This window comes from Hemiscyllium ocellatum, chromosome 1, assembly GCF_020745735.1.
Source record: "Hemiscyllium ocellatum isolate sHemOce1 chromosome 1, sHemOce1.pat.X.cur, whole genome shotgun sequence".
Classification (NCBI taxonomy): Eukaryota; Metazoa; Chordata; class Chondrichthyes; order Orectolobiformes; family Hemiscylliidae; genus Hemiscyllium; species Hemiscyllium ocellatum.
Window position 1 is genome coordinate 64,335,675 of NC_083401.1, and position 19,248 is coordinate 64,354,922.

The following is a 19,248-nucleotide window of genomic DNA, read 5'->3' on the forward strand; positions in this document are numbered from 1 at the left end:
TTTCATGGTGATATTAGATATATATAAAGCTGGTGTTTTATCCCCTCCTACCCCAGTAAAGTGAATCATTTTATTTGTGTGGGGTGAGGGTAAGTTTGTGATAGATATGGCCATTCCTGTATCTACTCGAGTTTCACATTTCCTCCCTCCTATTACTGCAGGTACGTAAATTCGCCTCTCTCCCTTACCCTCAGGAATGGGGGCAGCTGGTTGTCAGCTCTGCTGACCTTGGGACTCCCATGGTGTTCCGGGTGATGTTTGAGGGTGCCCCATGCATTTCCCAGCATACTGCTTCTATGTGTCCTGTTCTTTTGCAGTAGCTGCAGGATTTTACATTGTTCCCTGCTGTATTCCCTGCTCGTGGGGCCCTACATTCTCTCTAGCAAAGCCTCCCTGCCGGTCACAGTTGTGGCAGGATAGCTTTATTCTACTCACGCCACCATTCCGGTCGGCTGCTTTGTCAGGTCTTGCCTTATTGCAGGAGCTTCTGCCTCCTGCACCCAGATAGCTCACTCAACGAGATCATCATCATCATCCTGGGCCATTATTACTCCCATTTTCAGGATAGCTTGGTGGGTACTAGCGAGCCCATCCCTAAAAGCTTGGATGAATGCCTGGTCCCCCTGATCTGGGTTCGCTCGCCCTGAGCATTCCTGACACTTCCTAAATAATCGTTTTCCCGTACTCAAAGGCTCCTTAGTGGTCGTGATCTTGCTCCAGTTCATGGGAGCACTTCCCAGCACCCTTCGGATTTCTTCTTTAAAGTCGGTGAAGGGGACCCGCTGGGCATCGATCTTGGCTGTAAGAGAGATGGCACATATCTACCGTCCTCCCCTAAAGTCTTGGGTTGCCAAGGGATCGTGTCAGCCAGCTACCTGTCTCCACTTGACCAGCTGGTGTATGTCTCTCAGGTGTACTTGGTGCCCTACCCATACACTGTCCAGCTCTTCCCAGAAGCGGGTGTTTGCGACAGCCCAGGGAGGCCATAATCTGCTGCCTCTCTCTTGGGTCGAATGGTTTATAATTTGTTTTGGGTTGTGATGCTGTCCCTCCTCTGGTAATGGGAGCTAGGTTATACACTTGCATGGTTCATTCAACAGAGGGAGCAGTTGGTCTCTGCTGAATGGTTTCATTGAAGGGGAGAGTGTCAATTTCCCTCTCCTCTTGTATTCTTTCTAATATGAATTCTAGATTCTTTATCCTGCTCTCCAGCTCTTTAACTTGTTCCTGGTCCTTTCTCCACCTATTCGTGGAGGCACTCACTTGCTGAATTGGGCTGGCTAATTGGTGCACGAACATTACCCCTATTTCTTTTGGTTTTATTCCGTTTGTTTATCTATCCACTCTCTCTGGTGTGCTAATGTATGGGATGGATCCCACCCACTTTTCTTCATTTGCTCTGTCAACCTTTGTCTGTCTGCCTTGTATTTCTCAGTAAGGGAACCTGCAGTGTCCTCTTTAAAACTTTGATCTGCCATTTAGTAGATTGTGTACTCCCAGATACCACCTTCAGTAAAATCTTCCTAACCAGTAGGGACTTCTCTACCCCCTGGCCAATCATACTGTCCCAGCACCATCTGTACGGCCATCGCCCTCATAGCAAGGTGTGCTGTCTACCGGTGGGACTTCTCTCCTATTCAAGCTCTGTCGTTCTACTACGGACTGACAGGGTATCATGATTACTCAGTGTCCATGCTCCCCACCTTGATAACATGCCCCCCCCCCCCCCCCCCCCCCCCGATTGTGGCCTTTGACCAGGGCGTCAGTAATAAGAACCCAGCTCGCAGCGCCAATTGTTGTGGGAAATATCACCAGCCTCGGAGTCACAGTCAGGATTCAATGACGGAGTGTATTGTACAAGGAAATGCCGAGCTCCGGGAGAGAAAGACACCCACCAGCACAGTGGTCAGCTGCGATTCTTCTCTCCACCTGGAGCACATGTCAAGATACTTTTATACATCTTGTGATACAATAGGGCATTATTGTCTTTGTAACATGGTTTGTTTATGCAATCATTGCAGAATCATTGGTGGTTTCAATACAGTTAAGACATGCCCCCCCACAGATCCCACTGTCACCATCCCTGTCCCCCAGAACCCTGAGGGGAACACCACCCCACTCATGACTCCACCCCCATTCCCCCTACCGCCACGCCCACTCCAGTTACAGGCTCTGCTCCCCCCACTCCCAACTCCACACCACTTCTAGCTCCCAGCCCTGCCGAATTTTCACCAGTCACCTGACCTCCCCCTCACTGTGGACGAACGATCAGTCCTCAGCAAAGGCCTCGCCTTTATCCCCCTCCACCCACGCGTCAAAGAATTTAATACATGGTGTGACGTCGAACACTTATTCCGCTGCCTCCGCCTTAGAGCTTACTTTGACAATCAGGACTCCCCCTCACCTTCTGAGGACCCCTTTGCCTGACTCCAGGACACTCCATCCACCTAGACACCCCATGCTGGCCTATTACCCACCCTCAACCTCTTCATTTCCAACTGCCACTGAGACATCGACCGCCTCAATCTGTCTACCCGCCCCCCCCCCCCCCCCCACTCCAACCTCTCACCCTCACAATGTGCAGCCCTCCACCCCAATCCCAAGCTCACCATCAAACCAGCAGATAATGGGGGTGCAGTGGTGGTTTGGTGCACTGACCTCCACACAGCTGAAGCTAGACAACAACTCAAAGACACCACCTCCTACCCCCCCCCCCCATCACCAAACTGTCATCTCCCGGACCATACAGAATCTCATCACCTCAGGAGATCTCCCACCCATAAGACATAGGAGTGGAAGTAAGGCCATTCGGCCCATCGAGTCCACTCCGCCATTCAATCATGGCTGATGGGCATTTCAACTCCACTTACCCGCATTCTGTCCGTAGCCCTTAATTCCTTGTGACGTCAAGAATCTATCAATCTCTGCCTTGAAGGCATTTAGCGTCCCAGCCTCCACTGCACTCTGCAGCAATGAATTCCACAGGCCCACCACTCTCTGGCTGAAGAAATGTCTCCGCATTTCTGTTCTTAATTTACCCCCTCTAATTCTAAGGCTGTGTCCACGGGTCCTAGTCTCCTCGCCTAACGGAAACAATTTCCTAGCGTCCACCCTTTCCAAGCCATGTATTATCTTGTAAGTTTCTATTAGATCTCCCCTTAATCTTCTAAACTCCAATGAATACAATCCCAGGATCCTTAGCCGTTCCTCGTATGTTAGACCAACCATTCCAGGGATCATCCATGTGAATCTCCGCTGGACACGTTCTAGTGCCAGTATGTCCTTCCTGAGGTGTGGGGACCAAAACTGGACACAGTACTCCAAATGGGGCCTAATCAGAGCTTTATAAAGTCTCAGTAGCACAACGGTGCTTTTATATTCCAACTCTCTTGAGATAAATGACAAATTGCATTCGCTTTCTTAATCACGGACTCAACCTGCATGTTTACCTTTAGAGAATCCTCGACTAGCACTCCCAGATCCCTTTGTACTTTGGCTTTACGAATTTTCTCACCGTTTAGAAAGTAGTCCATGCTTGCATTCTTTTTTCCAAAGTGCAAGACCTCGCATTTGCTCACATTGAATTCCATCAGCCATTTCCTGGACGATTCTCCCAAACTGTCTAGATTCTTCTGCAGCCTCCCCACTTTCTCAGTGGACCTGCCTGACCACCTAACTTTGTATCATCGGCAAACTTCACTAGAATGCCCCCAGTCCCTTCATCCAGATCATTAATATAAAACGTGAACAGCTGTGGCCCCAATACTGAACCCTGCGGGACACCGCTTGTCACCGGCTGCCATTCTGAAAAAGAACCTTTTATCCCAACTCTCTGCCTTCTGTCAGACAGCCAATCCTCAATCCATACCAGTAGCTCACCTTGAACACCATGGGCCCTCACCTTGCTCAGTAGCCTCCCGTGTGGCATCTTATCAAAGGCCTTTTGGAAGTCTAGATAGACCACATTCACTGGATTTCCCTGGTCTAACCTACTTGTCACCTCTTCAAAGAATTCCAACAGGTTTGTCAGGCACGACCTCCCCTTACTAAATCCATGTTGACTTGTTCTAATCCGACTCTGCTCTTCCAAGAATTTAGAAACCTCATCCTTAATGATGGATTCTAGAATTTTACCAGCAACCGAGGTTAGGCTCATTGGCCTATAATTTTCCATCTTTTGTCTAGATCCTTTCTTGAACAAGGGGGTTACAACAGCGATCTTTCAATCATCCGGGACTTTCCCTGAATCCAGTGACTTTTGAAATATCTCAACCAACGCCTCCGCTATTTCCTCAGCCACCTCCCTCAGAACTCTAGGATGTATCCCATCGGGGCCAGGAGATTTATCAATTTTAAGACCTTTTAGCTTTTCTAGCACTTTCTCTTTTATAATGGCAACCATACTCAACTCAGCCCCCTGACTCCCTTTAATTGTTGGGATATTACTCATGTCTTCCACTGTGAAGACTGATGCAAAGTACTTGTTAAGTTCTCCTGCTATTTCCTTATCTCCCATCACTAGGTTTCCAGCATCAGTTTGAAGTGGCCCAATGTCTACTTTTGCCTGTCGTTTGTTTCTTATGTATTGAAAGAAACTTTTACTATCATGTCTAATATTACTGGCTAGCCTACCTTCATATTTGATCCTCTCCTTCCTTATTTCTCTCTTTGTTATCCTCTGTTTGTTTTTGTAGCCTTTCCAATCTTCCACTGCTCTTGGCCACTTTATAGGATCTCTCTTTCTCTTTAATACATTTCCTGACTTCCTTTGTCAGCCATGGCTGTCCAATCCCTCCCCGAATAATCTTTCTTTTCTTAGGGATGAACCTCTGTACAGTGTCCTCAATTATACCCACAAACTCCTGCCATTTTTGCTTTACTGTCTTCCCTGCTAGGCTCTGCTTCCAGTCTATTTTCGTCAGTTCCTCTCTCATGCCCTCATAATTACCTTTATTTAATTGTAACACCATTACATCCGATTTTGCCTTCTCTCTTTCAAACTGCAGACTGAACTCTACCATATTATGATCGCTGCTTCCTAAGTGTTCCCTTACTTCAAGATTTTTTATAAAGTCTGGTTCATTGCAAAGCACTAGGTCCAGAATAGCCTGATCCCTTGTGGGCTCCACGACAAGCTGTTCCTAAAAGCCATCCTGTAAGCATTCCATGAATTCCCTTTCTTTGGATCCACTGTCAACATTATTTACTCAGTCCACCTGCATGTTGAAGTCTCCCATGATCACTGTGACCTTGCCTTTCTGACATGCCTTCTCTATTTCCTGGTACATGTTGCGCCCCTGGTCCTGACCACTGTTAGGAGGTCTGTACACAACTCCAATTATGGATTTTTTGCCTTTGTGGTTCCTCAATTCCACCCACACAGACTCCACATCATCCGATGCTATGTCATTCAGTGCAATAGATTTAATTTTGTTTGTAACTATTAAGGCAACCCCATCCCCTCTGCCCACCTCCTTGTCTTTTCTATAAGTTGAAAACCCTTGGATGTTTAACTGCCAGTCCTGACCCCCCTGTAACCACCCACAGCTTCCAACCTCATAGTCTGAGAACCCCGCACTGCCCGATTCTACCTCCTTCCCAAGATCCAGAAGCCTGACCATCCCGGCCGACCCATTGTCTCAGCCTGCTCCTGCCCCACCGCACTCCTCTCCACCTACCTTGACACTGCCCTATCCCCTCTAGTCCAGGAACTCCCCACATATGGTCGAGACACCACCCATGCCCTCCACCTCCTCCATGACTTCCATTTACCCGGCCACCAATGCCTCATCTTCACCATGGATATCCAATCCCACTACACCTCCATCTGCCATGACCGGGCCCTCCAAGCCCTCCGTTTCTTCCTCTCCCGATGTCCCCAACAGTAACCTGCCACTGACACTCTCATTCGTTTACAATTTCTCCTTCGAATCTTCCCACTTCCTCCAAACCAAAGGAGTAGCCCTGGGAACCTGTATGGGCCCCAGCTATGCCTGTCTCTTTGGCTACGTAGAACAGTCCAAGTTCTGTAGTTACACCGGCACCACTCCCCACGTCTTCCTCCGCTACATTGATGACTGCATTGGCGCCACCTCATGCTCCCACGATGAGGTTGAACAATTCATCAACTTCTCCAACATATTCCACCCCGACCTTAAATTCACGTGGACCATCTCTGACACCTCTCTCCCCTTCCTGGACCTCTCCATCTCCATTAATGACGACCGACTTGATGCCAACATTTTTTTACAAACCCACCAACTCCCACAGCTACCTCCTGCAAAAATGCCATCCAATATTCCCAATCCCTCCGCCTCTGCCGTATCTGCTCTCAGGAGGACCAGTTCCACCACAGAACACACCAGATGGCCTCCTCCTTTAGAGACTGCAATTTCCCTTCCCACGTGGTTAAAGATGCCCTCCAATGCACCTCATCCACATCCCGCACCTCCGCCCTCAAACTCCATCCCTCCAACCGTAACAAGGACAGGACGCCCCTGGTGCTCACCTTCCACCCTACCAACCTTTGCATAAACCACATCATCCGAAGACATTTCTGTCATCTCCAAAAAGACCCCACCACCAGGGATATATTTCCCTCCCCACCCCTTTCCTCCTTCCTCAAAGACCGTTGCCTCCGTGACTGCCTGGTGTGGTCTACACTCCCCCCAACAATCCACCGTCCCGTCCTGGCACCTTCCCCTGCCACCGCAGGAACTGTAAAACCTGTGTCCACACCCCCTCCCTCACCTCCATCCAATGTCCCAAAGGAGTCTTCCACATTCATCAAAGTTTTACCTGCACATCCACCAATATCACTTATTGTATCTGTTGCTCCTGATGCGGTCTCCTCTACATTGGAGATGCTGGACGCCTCCTAGCAGAGCGCTTTAGGGAGCATTTCCTGAACACCCACACCAATCAACCACACTGCCCTGTGGCCCAACATTTCAACTCCCCCTCTGCCGAGGACATGCAGGTCCTGGGCCTCCTCCACCGCCGCTCCCTCACCACCCATTGCCTGGAGGAAGAACGCCTCATCTTCCGCCTCGGAACACTTCAACCCCAGGGCATCAATGTGGATTTCACCAGTTTCCTCATTCCCCCTTCCCCACCTCACCCCAGCTCCAACGTTCCTGCTCAGCACTGTCCTAATGACCTCCCCTACCTGCCTATCTTCCTTACCACCTATCCACTCCACCCTCCTCTCTGACCTATCCCCTCCATCCCCAACCCCATTCACCTATTGTACTCTCTGCTACTTTCTCCCCATCCCCACCCCCCCTCTCATTTATCTCTCCACCCTGAAGGCACTCTGCCTCTATTCCTGATGAAGGGCTTTTACCCGAAATGTCGATTTTCCTGCTCCTCGGATGCTGCCTGACCTGCTGTGCTTTTCTAGCACCACTCTAATCTAGACTCTGGTTTCCAGCATCTGCAGTCCTTGTTTTTACCTCGATACAATCATTGTCAGTTCTAGCGCACCCTTTGTTATTTTCAGCATGGTTGTTATTAGTTTCAATGCAGACATTGTCAGTTTCAATGTCTGCATGGAAGTCCATTGTTGTAGCAATGGACACTAATCGCTCTTTCTGAGAAGGACAATTACTGCAGCCCTGGCTATTAGCACTTTGTATTTAATCCTCATTCAGCTGTTAGCATTTCTATCAAAGGTGTTGACTGGACCAGACACTTCGGCGAGCAGTATATGGACCCATGTGTACTCTTTTCCCCCACCCGCCTTAAACTAATCAACTAGGTTGTGAATGCATTGTGCTGGCATTCCGGTAGCCCCTGGCCGTGTCTGTATTTGCTCTGCTGTCTCTCTCCATATCATGGTCCGGTGGTCATCTTCTGAGTCAAGTGGCCAACTGATGGCTCTGCAGCCATTTTATGTATCCGTGTGCCTAGTGTCACCCTGCTCCGTGCCATCTCCCATTCAGCATGTCATACTATTAATTAAAACTCTAATCCCTTTATAAACCCTAATTTACACACATACATGGACAGACAGCCAGACATAAACAGGAACTAAAACATGGATGGAAAACTGGAAAAACAGTTTTAATTCTCAAGATTTGTTGAGTTCCTTCTGACTGATTGATTGGAAGATTTATTTTTGGCTTTCTTTTTGTAAATGCTTCCACCAGTTTGCAAGAGGCACAGGATAGCTAGTTCACATGCAAAGATCTCGGACTTATCAAGTGAAAGTGACAACTTACAGCAACTGCTTAACAAAAGTTTTTTTAAGGTTTAAAGTGCCTTTTGACTACAGAGAACAAAGGAGAAATCACGTCAAACAAAACTATTAGAGTTTTTTGAGGAGGTAACAAGCAGGATAGATAAATGGGAAAAAGTGCTGTAATAGATTTAGATTTTCAAAAACATTTGATAAGGTACCACATGGTAGTCCACATAATAAGATAGGAGCCCATGAATGTAGTATGTTGGCATAGAGGATTGGCACACTAATAGAGGAGAGAGTTGTTATGTGGGGGACATTTTCAAAATGGCAACCTATGCCACAGGGATCAGTACTTAGAATATATATTATTGTTTTGGATGAGGAATGTGAATGCACTATAGCCAGGTTTGCGGATGTCACCAATAGGTGGGTACGCACGCGTTGAGGCTGTTAAGAGTCTGCAGAGGAATATAGTCAGATGAAGTGAGTGGGCAAAAACTTGGTGGATGGCATGTAAAGTGAGAAAATGTGAGGTTATGCAGTTTAGTAGGAAGAATAGAGGAGGTGAATATTACTTAAATAGAAAAAGACTGCAAATATTTGTGTCACAAGGATTTAGCAGTCTTCATGCATAAATCATAAAATGATAGTATGCAAGTTCAGCAGCTAATAAGACAGGCAAATAGAATTAGATTAGATTAGATTGCTTACAGTGTGGAAACAGGCCTTTCGGCCCATCAAGTCCACACCAACTTGCCGAAGCACAATCCACCCAGACCCATTCCCCTACATTTACCCTTGCCCCTAACACTATGGGCAATTCAGCACAGCCAATTCACCTAACCTGCACATTTTTGGAGTGTGGGAGGAAACCACAGCACCCGGAGGAAACACACACAGTCACAGGGAGAATGTGCAAACTCCACACAGACAGTCGCCTGAGGCAGGAATTGAACCCGGGTCTCTAGTGCTGTGAGGCAGCAGTGCTAACCACTGTGTCAAATGTTGGCCTTTATTTCAAAGGGAATCAGGTATAAAAATAGGGAGGCTTTGCTAAAACTTTGCAAAATGCTGGTCAGACCACAGCTAGAATACTATAAACAGTTTTGGACCCCTTTATCTAAGAAAGGATATACGAACATTGGAGCAATTCCAATGAACGCCCTCTAGATTGATCCTAAGTATGGAAGGACTATCTTATAAGAGAAGTTGAGAAGGTTTGTTTTGTACTCATTGGCATTTAGTAGATTGAGAGATGACTTTGTTATAATGTACAAGATTCTTTGGAAACTTGACAGAAAAGATGTGGAAAGGTTGTTTTCCCTTGTTGGAGAGTCTTGGAGGTGACTGCATAATCTAATAATTAGAGTTCACCCATTTTAAGACAGATGAGGATTTTTTTTTCCCTGAGAGTAGTAAATCTGAAATCCTTTATTCTAGAGAGCTGTTGAGGCTGGGTTGTTAAATATTTTCAAGGCTGAGATGGAGAGATTTTTAAATCAGTATGGGAATTGAGTTGAGAATTATCAGATGAGCCATGATCTCATTGAATGGCATCGATGGGCTGAATGACCTATTTATTCTACATTTTATGATCTCTTGAAGCATTTCCTGATCTGGGAAAGATTTGACATCAGTTCCTACATAGTTATGTAGGAACTGATCACGCAGTTGTTTGCTGGCAAAAGGTCTTTGTCATTGATAACTGGTCATTAATCCATAGATGAGGCAACTTCTGTATCCAATCAAAGTTCTATGTGGATATAACCCCTTGGCTCCAGCTGGCCTGTGACCTAATCTTCAATTCCTGCTTGTTCAAACAGCTATATAACAATGCTTGGTATGAGTATCCAGTTACTTTCTTGCCTTTACAAAATATGCAGGAGTTTTTAGTTTTAAAACAGTTCTTTCATATTTCAGTCCACAATTTTTAAAAGCACTAACATAACAGGATGTAGTCTTTTACAGTATTTATCATATTTTGTCTTTCATTAATTTGACATTGTGCCTTTCATTGTATTCCCATGTTTTCATTTATTTACCACTCTTTACCACTTTTGAGAAGGTTACCCACTTTCCTCCCTGAAAAGCCAAGCTCTGATCTGTCCTTTCTCTCAACTCAGCTCCCTAACATTGAAGGTTAAGTTCTTCTCTACAGAGTTTGGGTGTCGATTTGGTAAACGGAACTTTTGAATTGTGTTTATTTTGATGGAAAGAGATTTCATGTCCTAAATTGTAATCTAAAGACAGATTTGAAAATGGGAGCATAACTGAACAGTGGAGGTTCAGTTTCAGCACTGTCTGAGGTGACCATGAAGAACTCTCCTCAACCTGTCCCTTTACCTGAGGCCTGGAAACTCTCTGGTTAAACAAATGCCAAGTGTCTGTCTATCTCCCTCTCGCTCTTCCTAATGAGAGAGCAGCCCTATGCTGCAGTAGAACTATAGCGACTTTACCTTTACTTGTAATGTGGGTGGCTATCTGCCAACCTTGGTATAAAAATTTAAGCCGAGGGCCTTGGCAGTTCAGTTAGTCATATGCTGTCCATCCGAAGAGAGGGCTGACGCCAGCTGGAAGTATTTTTGCTGGATTTTCCCAAGATGGCCAGCAAAATTTTAAGAGTTTTGTGTTTGGTTTGCAAGTCTTTGTGAATGGAAAGGTCAGTCTCACTCTTTATTTTTCTCAACTGATGGGGCATGAAAACATGTTGATGAATGGCAGGTAGGATAATACAGCACAGGACTGGACTAGTTGGTTTTGGCCTTGCTGACATTCACCTCATTGTAACTGGGGCAGTGTTCATTACCCATCCTGAATTCCCGTTAAGAAGATCGAACCATTCTTGGGCCATTGAGGTCCAATGGTGTAGTGACATGCACAGAACTGTTAACGAGGAAATTACAGGATTTTGATGCTGGCACTGTGAAGGATTGGTAATTATAGTTCCAAGTCAGGATAGTATGTGGTTTGGAGGAGAATTTGTAAGTGGTGATATTCCCATATTTTGCTGTACTTGTCCTTCCAGGCTGAAGAGGTTTCAGGTTTGGACAATGCTGGAAGTATTGAGCCATAGAGGTGTACAGCATAGAAACAGACCCTTCGGTCCAACCCGTCCATGCCGACCAGATATCCCAACCCAATCTGGTCCCACCTGCCAGCACCCAGCCCATATCCCTCCAAACCCTTCCTATTCGTAAACCCATCCAAATGCCTCTTAAATGTTACAATTGTACCAGCCTCCACCACATCCTCTGGCAGCTCATTCCATACACGTACCACCCTCTGCATGAAAACGTTGCCCCTTAGGTCTCTTTTATATCTTTCCCCTCTCACCCTAAACCTATGCCCTCTAGTTCTGGACTCCCCGATCCCAGGGAAAAGACTTTGTCTATTTATCCTATCCATGCCCCTCATTATTTTGTAAACCTCTATAAGGTCACCCCTCAGCCTCTGACACTCCAGGGAAAACAGCCCCAGCCTGTTCAGCCTCTCCCTGTAGCTCAGATCCTCCAACCCTGGCAACATCCTTGTAAATCTTTTCTGAACCTTTTCAAGTTTTCCAACATCTTTCAGATAGGAAGGAGAACAGAATTGCACGCAATATTCCAACAGTGGCCTAACCAATGTCCTGTACAGCCACAACATGACCTCCCAACTCTTGTACTCAATACTCGGATCAATAAAGAAAGCATACCAAATGCCGCCTTCACTATCCTATCCACCTGTAACTCCACTTTCAAGGGGCTATGAACCTGCACCCCAAGGTCCCTTTGTTCAGCAACACTCCCTAAGACCTTAACATTCAGTGTATAAGTACTGCTAAGATTTGCTTTCCCAAAATGCAGCACCTCACATTTATTTGAATTAAACTCCATCTGCCATTTCTCACCCATTGGCCCATCTGGTCCAAATCCTGTTGTAATCTGAGGTAATCTTCTTCGCTGTCCACTACACTCCAATTTTGGTGTCATCTGCAAACTTATTAACTGTACCTCTTATGCTCGCATCCAAATCATTTATGTAAATGACAAAAAGTAGAGGGCCCAGCACCAATCCTTGTGGCACTCCACTGGTCACAGGCTTCCAATCTGAAAAACAACCCTCCACCACCACCCTCTGTCTTCTACCTTTGAGCCAGTTCTGTATCCAAATGGCTAGTTCTCCCTGTATTCCATGAGATCTAACTTTGCTAATCAGTCTCTCATGGGGAACCTTGTCGAATGCCTTACTGAAGTCCATATAGATGACATCTACTGCTCTGTCCTCATCAATCTTCTTTGTTACTTCAAAAAACTCAATCAAGTTTGTGAGACACGATTTCCCACGCACAAAGCCATGTTGACTATCCCGAATCAGTCCTTGCCTTTCCAAATTCATGTACATCCTGTCCCTCAGGATTCCCTCCAACAACGTGCCCACCACCGAGGTCAGGCTCACTGGTCTATAGTTCCCTGGCTTGTATTTACCCCCCTTCTTAAACAGTGGCACCACGTTTGCCAACCTTCAATCTTCCAGCACCTCACCTGTGACTATCGATGATACAAATATCGCAGCACAAGGCCCGGCAATCACTTCTCTAGCTTCCCACAGAGTTCTCGGGTACACCTGATCAGGTCCTGGGGATTTATCCATCTTTAACCGTTTCAAGACATCCAGCACTTCATCCTCTGTAATCTGGACATTTTGCAAGATGTCACCATCTATTTCCCTATAGTCTCTATCTTCCACATCCTTTTCCACAGTAAATACTGATGCAAAATATTCATTTAGTATCTTCCCCATTTTTTTGTGGCTCCACACAAAGGTGTCCTTGCTGATCTTTGAGGGTCCACTATTCTCTCCCTAGTTATCCTTTTGTCCTTAATGTATTTGTAAAAACCATTTGGATTCTCCTTAATTATATTTGCTAAAGCTACTTCATGTTCCCGCTTTGCCCTCCTGATTTCCCTCTTAAGTATAATCCTACTTTCTTTATACTCTTCTAAGGATTCACCTGATCTATCCTGTCTATACCTGACATATGCTTCCTTCTTTTTCTTCACCAAACCCTCAATTTCTTTAGTTATCCAGCGTTCCCTATACCTACCAGCCTTCCCCTTCACCCTGACAGGAACATACTTTCTCTGGATTCTTGTTATCTCATTTCTGAAGGCTTCCCATTTTCCAGGTGAGTTGTCTTGGTGAGTTCTTAGAATGCACCTTATAGATGAAATACATGACTGCTACCAAATATCAGTGGTGGATGGAATGAACATTTGTACGTGAGGTGCTAGTTAAGCAAACTGCTTTGTCCTGGATTTCAGGTTTTTGAGTGTTGTTGGAGTTGAATTCATCCAGACAAGTAGGGAGTATTCCAATGCACTCCTGGGCTTATGCCTTGTAGATGGTGGACAGGCTTTGGAGAGTTAGGAGATGAGTTACTTGCTGTAGGATTCCTAGCCTCCAACCTGCTGTCCATGACTATTGACCAGAAACTGAACTGGTCTAGTAACCCACAGTTTCTACTTGCTGTAATGTGTCTGAAATACTTAGTTTAATAATTAACCTGCTTAGTTGCATTATGACAGTCCTTTGCTTTGCAATACCATTCATGTGCAATGATCACATTACTGATTGTTTTCTGTATTTTTCTTTGAAACAATGATCTGCTAATTGCTTTACAATAGATCATGTTTTTTTTTAAAAAAAATAACAATTGATTAATCATGAATTTTGTATTGCATTTGTTTTCTGCAGCCTGAGTTACTACAGATTCACATTGTATTGATAATAGTTTCAGGCACTACACAATGTGTAAATGATTGTGCCTGTTTTAGGCGATGTGGATCAAAATATCCTTATTTGTAAGCCCCTATGCTTCACTTCATAAAGTGAACTTTTAATTTCTGAGAGGAATTCAATAGTACAAATCAAAGTACTGACATAGAGACTGTGGCTGATGTGCCACTTTGACATCCCAATGGCAGTATAATTTCAGTTTAATGACACTGACCAGAGTGTAGACTGAATTTTATCAAGCAGTAGGAGATCATCCAGTAGCAGTAGTCTCATTATTTGGGCTTCTCATTAGTATGAACAATACTAGTGAAGAGTGGGTTTCAGAAATATTTGAACTTCACATTTCCTAATGCAAACATTCATTATAATTTAGTGTTTTGCTTTGCTCGAACAAGGTCCGAGTTTGCAAGTTGAGCTATTCAACTCTGGACTGACAATATAAACAGTGTTTTAACTAAACTATTAAGGTTCAAAATGTCATTATTTTCCATTCATTGGTGACTATTTGGAGTTTGAAACTGATGAAGAACTACTTGGAGTTAGCCCCGCAGGAAAATGTGCACTTTAGTTTCAATAGGACTTCATGTACATTAGTAGAGGTTAAAAGGGACTTCTTGTTATAAAGTAGTTTTATTGCTTTAAATTGCTGACACGGTACTTGGTTGTAGTCAATGTTCTTTCATTAATGTATAGAATGTGTGACTATGTTGTGCATCACTTAAAGCTTTTTGAAAGAATTATTGGTATTCTGAACAATGAAGATTTTAGTAATTGTACATGAGAAGTAGAATATATAAGCAACTGAAATATTTTTACTTAGATAATAAAGCACAATTTTTGGATTGCTAACCTTTCTTTGTGAATGCCGCATAATGTGCTGATATTTTCCGATATTATCTCTTGTGTCTTTCTCTTAATGCAGTGGAAGCTTGGAAGGCAAACGGGGGCAAAAAAGCTATACAGCTCTTCTGGAAGATCCATTGCTTAAATTTTCAGGCTTGTATCAGGAAACTTGTTCTGATCTCTATGTGACAGGCCAAGTATTTGCAGAAGGAAAACCTTTGGCTCTTCCTGTTCAGACTTCTTATAAAGCTTTCAGCACAAGATGGAAGTAAGTATATCTTGCTGTTGAGATTTGTGATGGTGGGTTGGATATTTTTTCTTGGTTTTCTTAACAAAGTCTTTATCAGCTTCTAGAATATTTCATATAAAATGAATGCCAACTTTTTAACTTTCATTATAATTTTAACCCTTAATCTTCATGTTTAACTCAACATTTTGCTGTTTGCTTAAAAGATAAATTGCAGAATCCTGACTAAAATAGCTCAGTGAGTTGGAAACAATTTTATCTTTTCAAATAATTATGCATTATAGAGGGGGATTCAAATTACTTTCTTCAGTTTTAGAACCTGTTAGTTTTTAACAAGTACAGACAGAATCTAGAAGAAAGTACTTTTGGTTAGCAAAATGAAAGTAAGAAATTGGCTGAACAAAACTCCAAAACTATGTTTGTTTTTAAAATAAAATTCCATATTTTAATTTAATGGATTAGTTAGTTAATGTGGTTCCACCACTGGAGGCAGACCTGGAAAATAATGGTCAAGTAATGGGTTGGGAGCAATTGAAATAACTTCAGCCATTTCAGAGTGCAAATACAGTTTGAAAACATAAGTTATTTCTGATCAGTGTATTTGGTAGAGGGACAGAAAGGAAATGGAGTAGCAAATGAATTGCACTTTGACAACATGTTAATAAAATTAGCATTTCAAGAAGAAAGCTATCGATTACATTGCTTAGAATAGCCAGAGATTAATCGTCATGTTAATCGTTTTGCATGGTTCCAAATAAATTGCATTTGAAAACAATTGTTATTCTCCTCTCTGTCAAATAAGTTTTAGTTCATGCAAGTTTGCACTGTGTGCCATGTGGCTGTCAATTCTGTTTAATTTCCTTTTATGATATCTTGATGCAACTGAGTGATTTGTTTGGCCAACACAACAGGTAATTAAAAGTCTACTGCAGTGACATGGAACTGGAGGAGTCACATATAAGTCAGACCAGATAAGGGTGACAGATTTCCTCCTTAAATGACATTAGTTAACCAGATGAATTTTTACATCAATGATAACATGTTGCCATTAGATTATATATAATTCCAGGTTGCAAGCAATTCAAAAGTGACCATCTGGCATGGTTTGGTTTGAACCCATGCATCCAGATCATTAACCTAGGGCTCTGGATTACTCACTTAGTGACATTACCATTATGCCACTGTCTCCCCATTTTCGGCCGTGATTTATATTAATACTTGCCGTATGCATTATGCTTCTGCATTTCTTTTTCTTTAGTCAATTATTTTCAGAACTTTTACTATCGAAGACTCTCTCCCTCCCCTTTTCTAGTTTTGAGGAAATGTTTGGAGCTCAAGGTTGTGGTTGTCTTGCTGAATGTTGGCAACATTTTTGTGGTTTTATTTCAGATATTCAGTTTTTATCCTTTTGGGAATTTTTCCATGATGTTCATTGAAATCATATTATCATGAATGTTAAATCTTGTGATCTGGTTTTTCGCTACATTTACATGGGAGGTGACGGCTTAGTGGTATTATCATTTACCTGTTAATGCAGAGCTCCAGGTAATGTTTTAGGGTGCCAGGTTCAAATGCCACCATGTCAGATGGTGGGACTTGAATTCAGTAAAATATCTCAAATTAAGAGTCTAATGATAACCATGAATTCATTGTTGATTGTTAGGAAAAACTCATCTGTTTCACTAATGTCCTTTTATGGAGGGAAATCTGCCAGCCTCACCTGGCCTGGTGTTCATGTGACACCAGACCCACAGCAGTTAAGTTGACTCTCAACTGTCCTCTGAGCAATAAATGCAGGCCTGGCAAGTGACTCCCTCATCCTGTGAATGAATTAAAAAAAGCAGAAAAATCACTGTGTGATTGGTTTCATGACAATACAATTACTAAGGAATTAATCTGTCATTAAATGATGTGAATTTCTTTTTGCTGTTATACAGTTTTTAAAATTGAGTGTTGCAGCTGAAATGTTCCAGCATTTCATGGTATTAATTATCACCTCTTTAATAAAATGATAGAAATAAATAACCATAACAAACTTTTAAACAGTAATGTTAGTGGCTCAAGGCTCTGATCCAATTTTTTTTTAATCTCTTGCCTTCTTTCTGTTTTCATTTATTTTCAGTTTTTACATAATATTTAAGCATAATTTTTCAAAAAGAAACTAAATTTAATAGTGGAAACAGATAAATTGTTAAACAGATAAAATGAAAAGGACTGGACAGTTATTGGTCAAAATATACAAAACTTATTTATAAGATTTAGTATCTTTAGGTTAAATAAACTTCCATGGTATTTTGCAGCTGGAATGAATGGTTAAAATTACCTGTGAAATATCCAGATTTACCACGGAATGCTCAAGTCGCTCTCACAATCTGGGATGTTTATGGACCTGGAAAAGCTGTCCCGATTGGAGGAACTACTGTTAGTCTTTTTGGAAAATATGGGTAAGATGAACTGTCCGCTCATGTGACTTTAACATTTATTTTAAGCATAGGCTGAAACGGTTGGAGGCACTGAGTAGTGCACAGGCCCTGACAATATTCTTGCAATAGCCCTGAAGATTTGTGCTTCAGAACTTGCTGCTCCCCTAGCCAAACTGTTCCAGTCCAGTTACATCACTAGCATCTACCTGACAATGTTGAAAATTGCCCAGGTATGTCCTGTAGATAAAAAGCAGGACAAATCCAATCCAGCCAATTATCACCCCTTCAGTCTACTTATCGATCATCAGTAAAGTGATGGGAGGTGTGATTAACAGTACTATCTACCAGCATCTGCTCAGCAACAACCTGCTCAGTGATGCCCAGTCATCTCCTGACCTTATTACAGCTTTGGTTCAAAATGAATTCTAGAGGTGAAGTGAGAGTGAGAGCACTTGATATCAAGGCTGCTTTTTACTGAGTGTGGCATCAGGGCGTCCTAACAAAACTAGAATCAATTGGCATCAAGAGACATACTCTCCACTGGTTAGAGTAATACCTGATACTTAGGAAAATGGTCATGGTTAGTGGAGGTCAGTCATCTCAGTTCCAGGACAACTCTCAGGGTAGTGTCCTAGGCTCAACCAACTTCAGCTGCTTCATTAATGACGTTCCCTCCATCATAAGGTCAGAAATGAGGATTTCGCTGATGCTTCCATAAATGTTCAGCATCATTCACAAGCAGTTGCAGTCCATGTTCAAATGCAACAAGATTTGGACAATATCTAGGCTTGGGCTGACAAGTGGCAAGTAACATTTATGCAACACAAATGCTAAGCTATGACCATCACCAATAAGAGACAATCTAACCACCACCCTTTGACATCCATGGTGTTAATGAATCCCTCACCATCAACATCCTGGGATTTATCATTGATCAGAAACACAACTGGACTCACCACATAAACATTGGCTACTACAGCAGGTCAGAAGCTAGGATTATTGCGGTGAATTGCTCACCTCCTGACTCCTCAGTCTGTTCACCATCTACAAGGTACAAGTCCAGAATGTGATTGAATATTCCCCACTTGCCTGGATGGGTGCAACCCAACTACACTCAAGAAGGTTAACACCATCCAGGACAAAGCAGCCTGCTTGATTGGCATCATAAACAAGCATTCAATCCCTAGAAGCACAAGGACAGCAGATACGTGGGAACACCATCACCTTCAAATTCCCTTCCAAGTCACTCACCATCCTGACTTGGAAATATATTGCCGTTCCTTCACTGTCACTGGGTCAAACTCCTGGAATTTCCACCATAATGGCATTGAGGGTTAACCTTCAGCAGGTGAACTGCAGTTCAATAAGGCAGCTCACCACCACCTTCTCAAGGGCAACTAGGGACATGCAATAAATGCTGGCCCATTTTAATGAATAAATTTTTTAAAATATCTCTAGCTCAATGACTCACTGCAATATTAGGTGAGATTTTTATGACATGTATAAAATTTCAGCTACAAAACATATGATTAGAATCCCTACAGTATCAAAACAGACACAACAAGTTCACACTAACTCTCTGAAGAGTAACCCATCCAGACCCATTCCCCTACCCTACTACTCTACTTTTTACCCCTGACTAATGCACCTAACCTACACATTCCTGAACACTCCAGGGCAACTTAGCATGGCCAATTCACCTAACCTGCACATCTTTGGATTGTGGAAGGAAACTGGAGCACCTGGAGGAAACCCACACAGACACGGGGAGA

The 19,248-nt window shown here is 43.4% G+C and overlaps 1 protein-coding gene across 1 annotated transcript in view; it reads left to right on the forward strand.

Moving 5' to 3' along the window:
• pik3c3 (phosphatidylinositol 3-kinase, catalytic subunit type 3) overlaps nt 1-19,248 on the forward strand; it is a 131,611-nt gene that overhangs the window by 8,401 nt on the left and 103,962 nt on the right. Inside the window, exons 2-3 of the mRNA XM_060829750.1 lie at nt 14,886-15,074; nt 17,354-17,497. Coding sequence (XP_060685733.1) covers nt 14,886-15,074; nt 17,354-17,497 — 333 coding nt within the window. The remainder of the gene's footprint in view (nt 1-14,885; nt 15,075-17,353; nt 17,498-19,248) is intronic.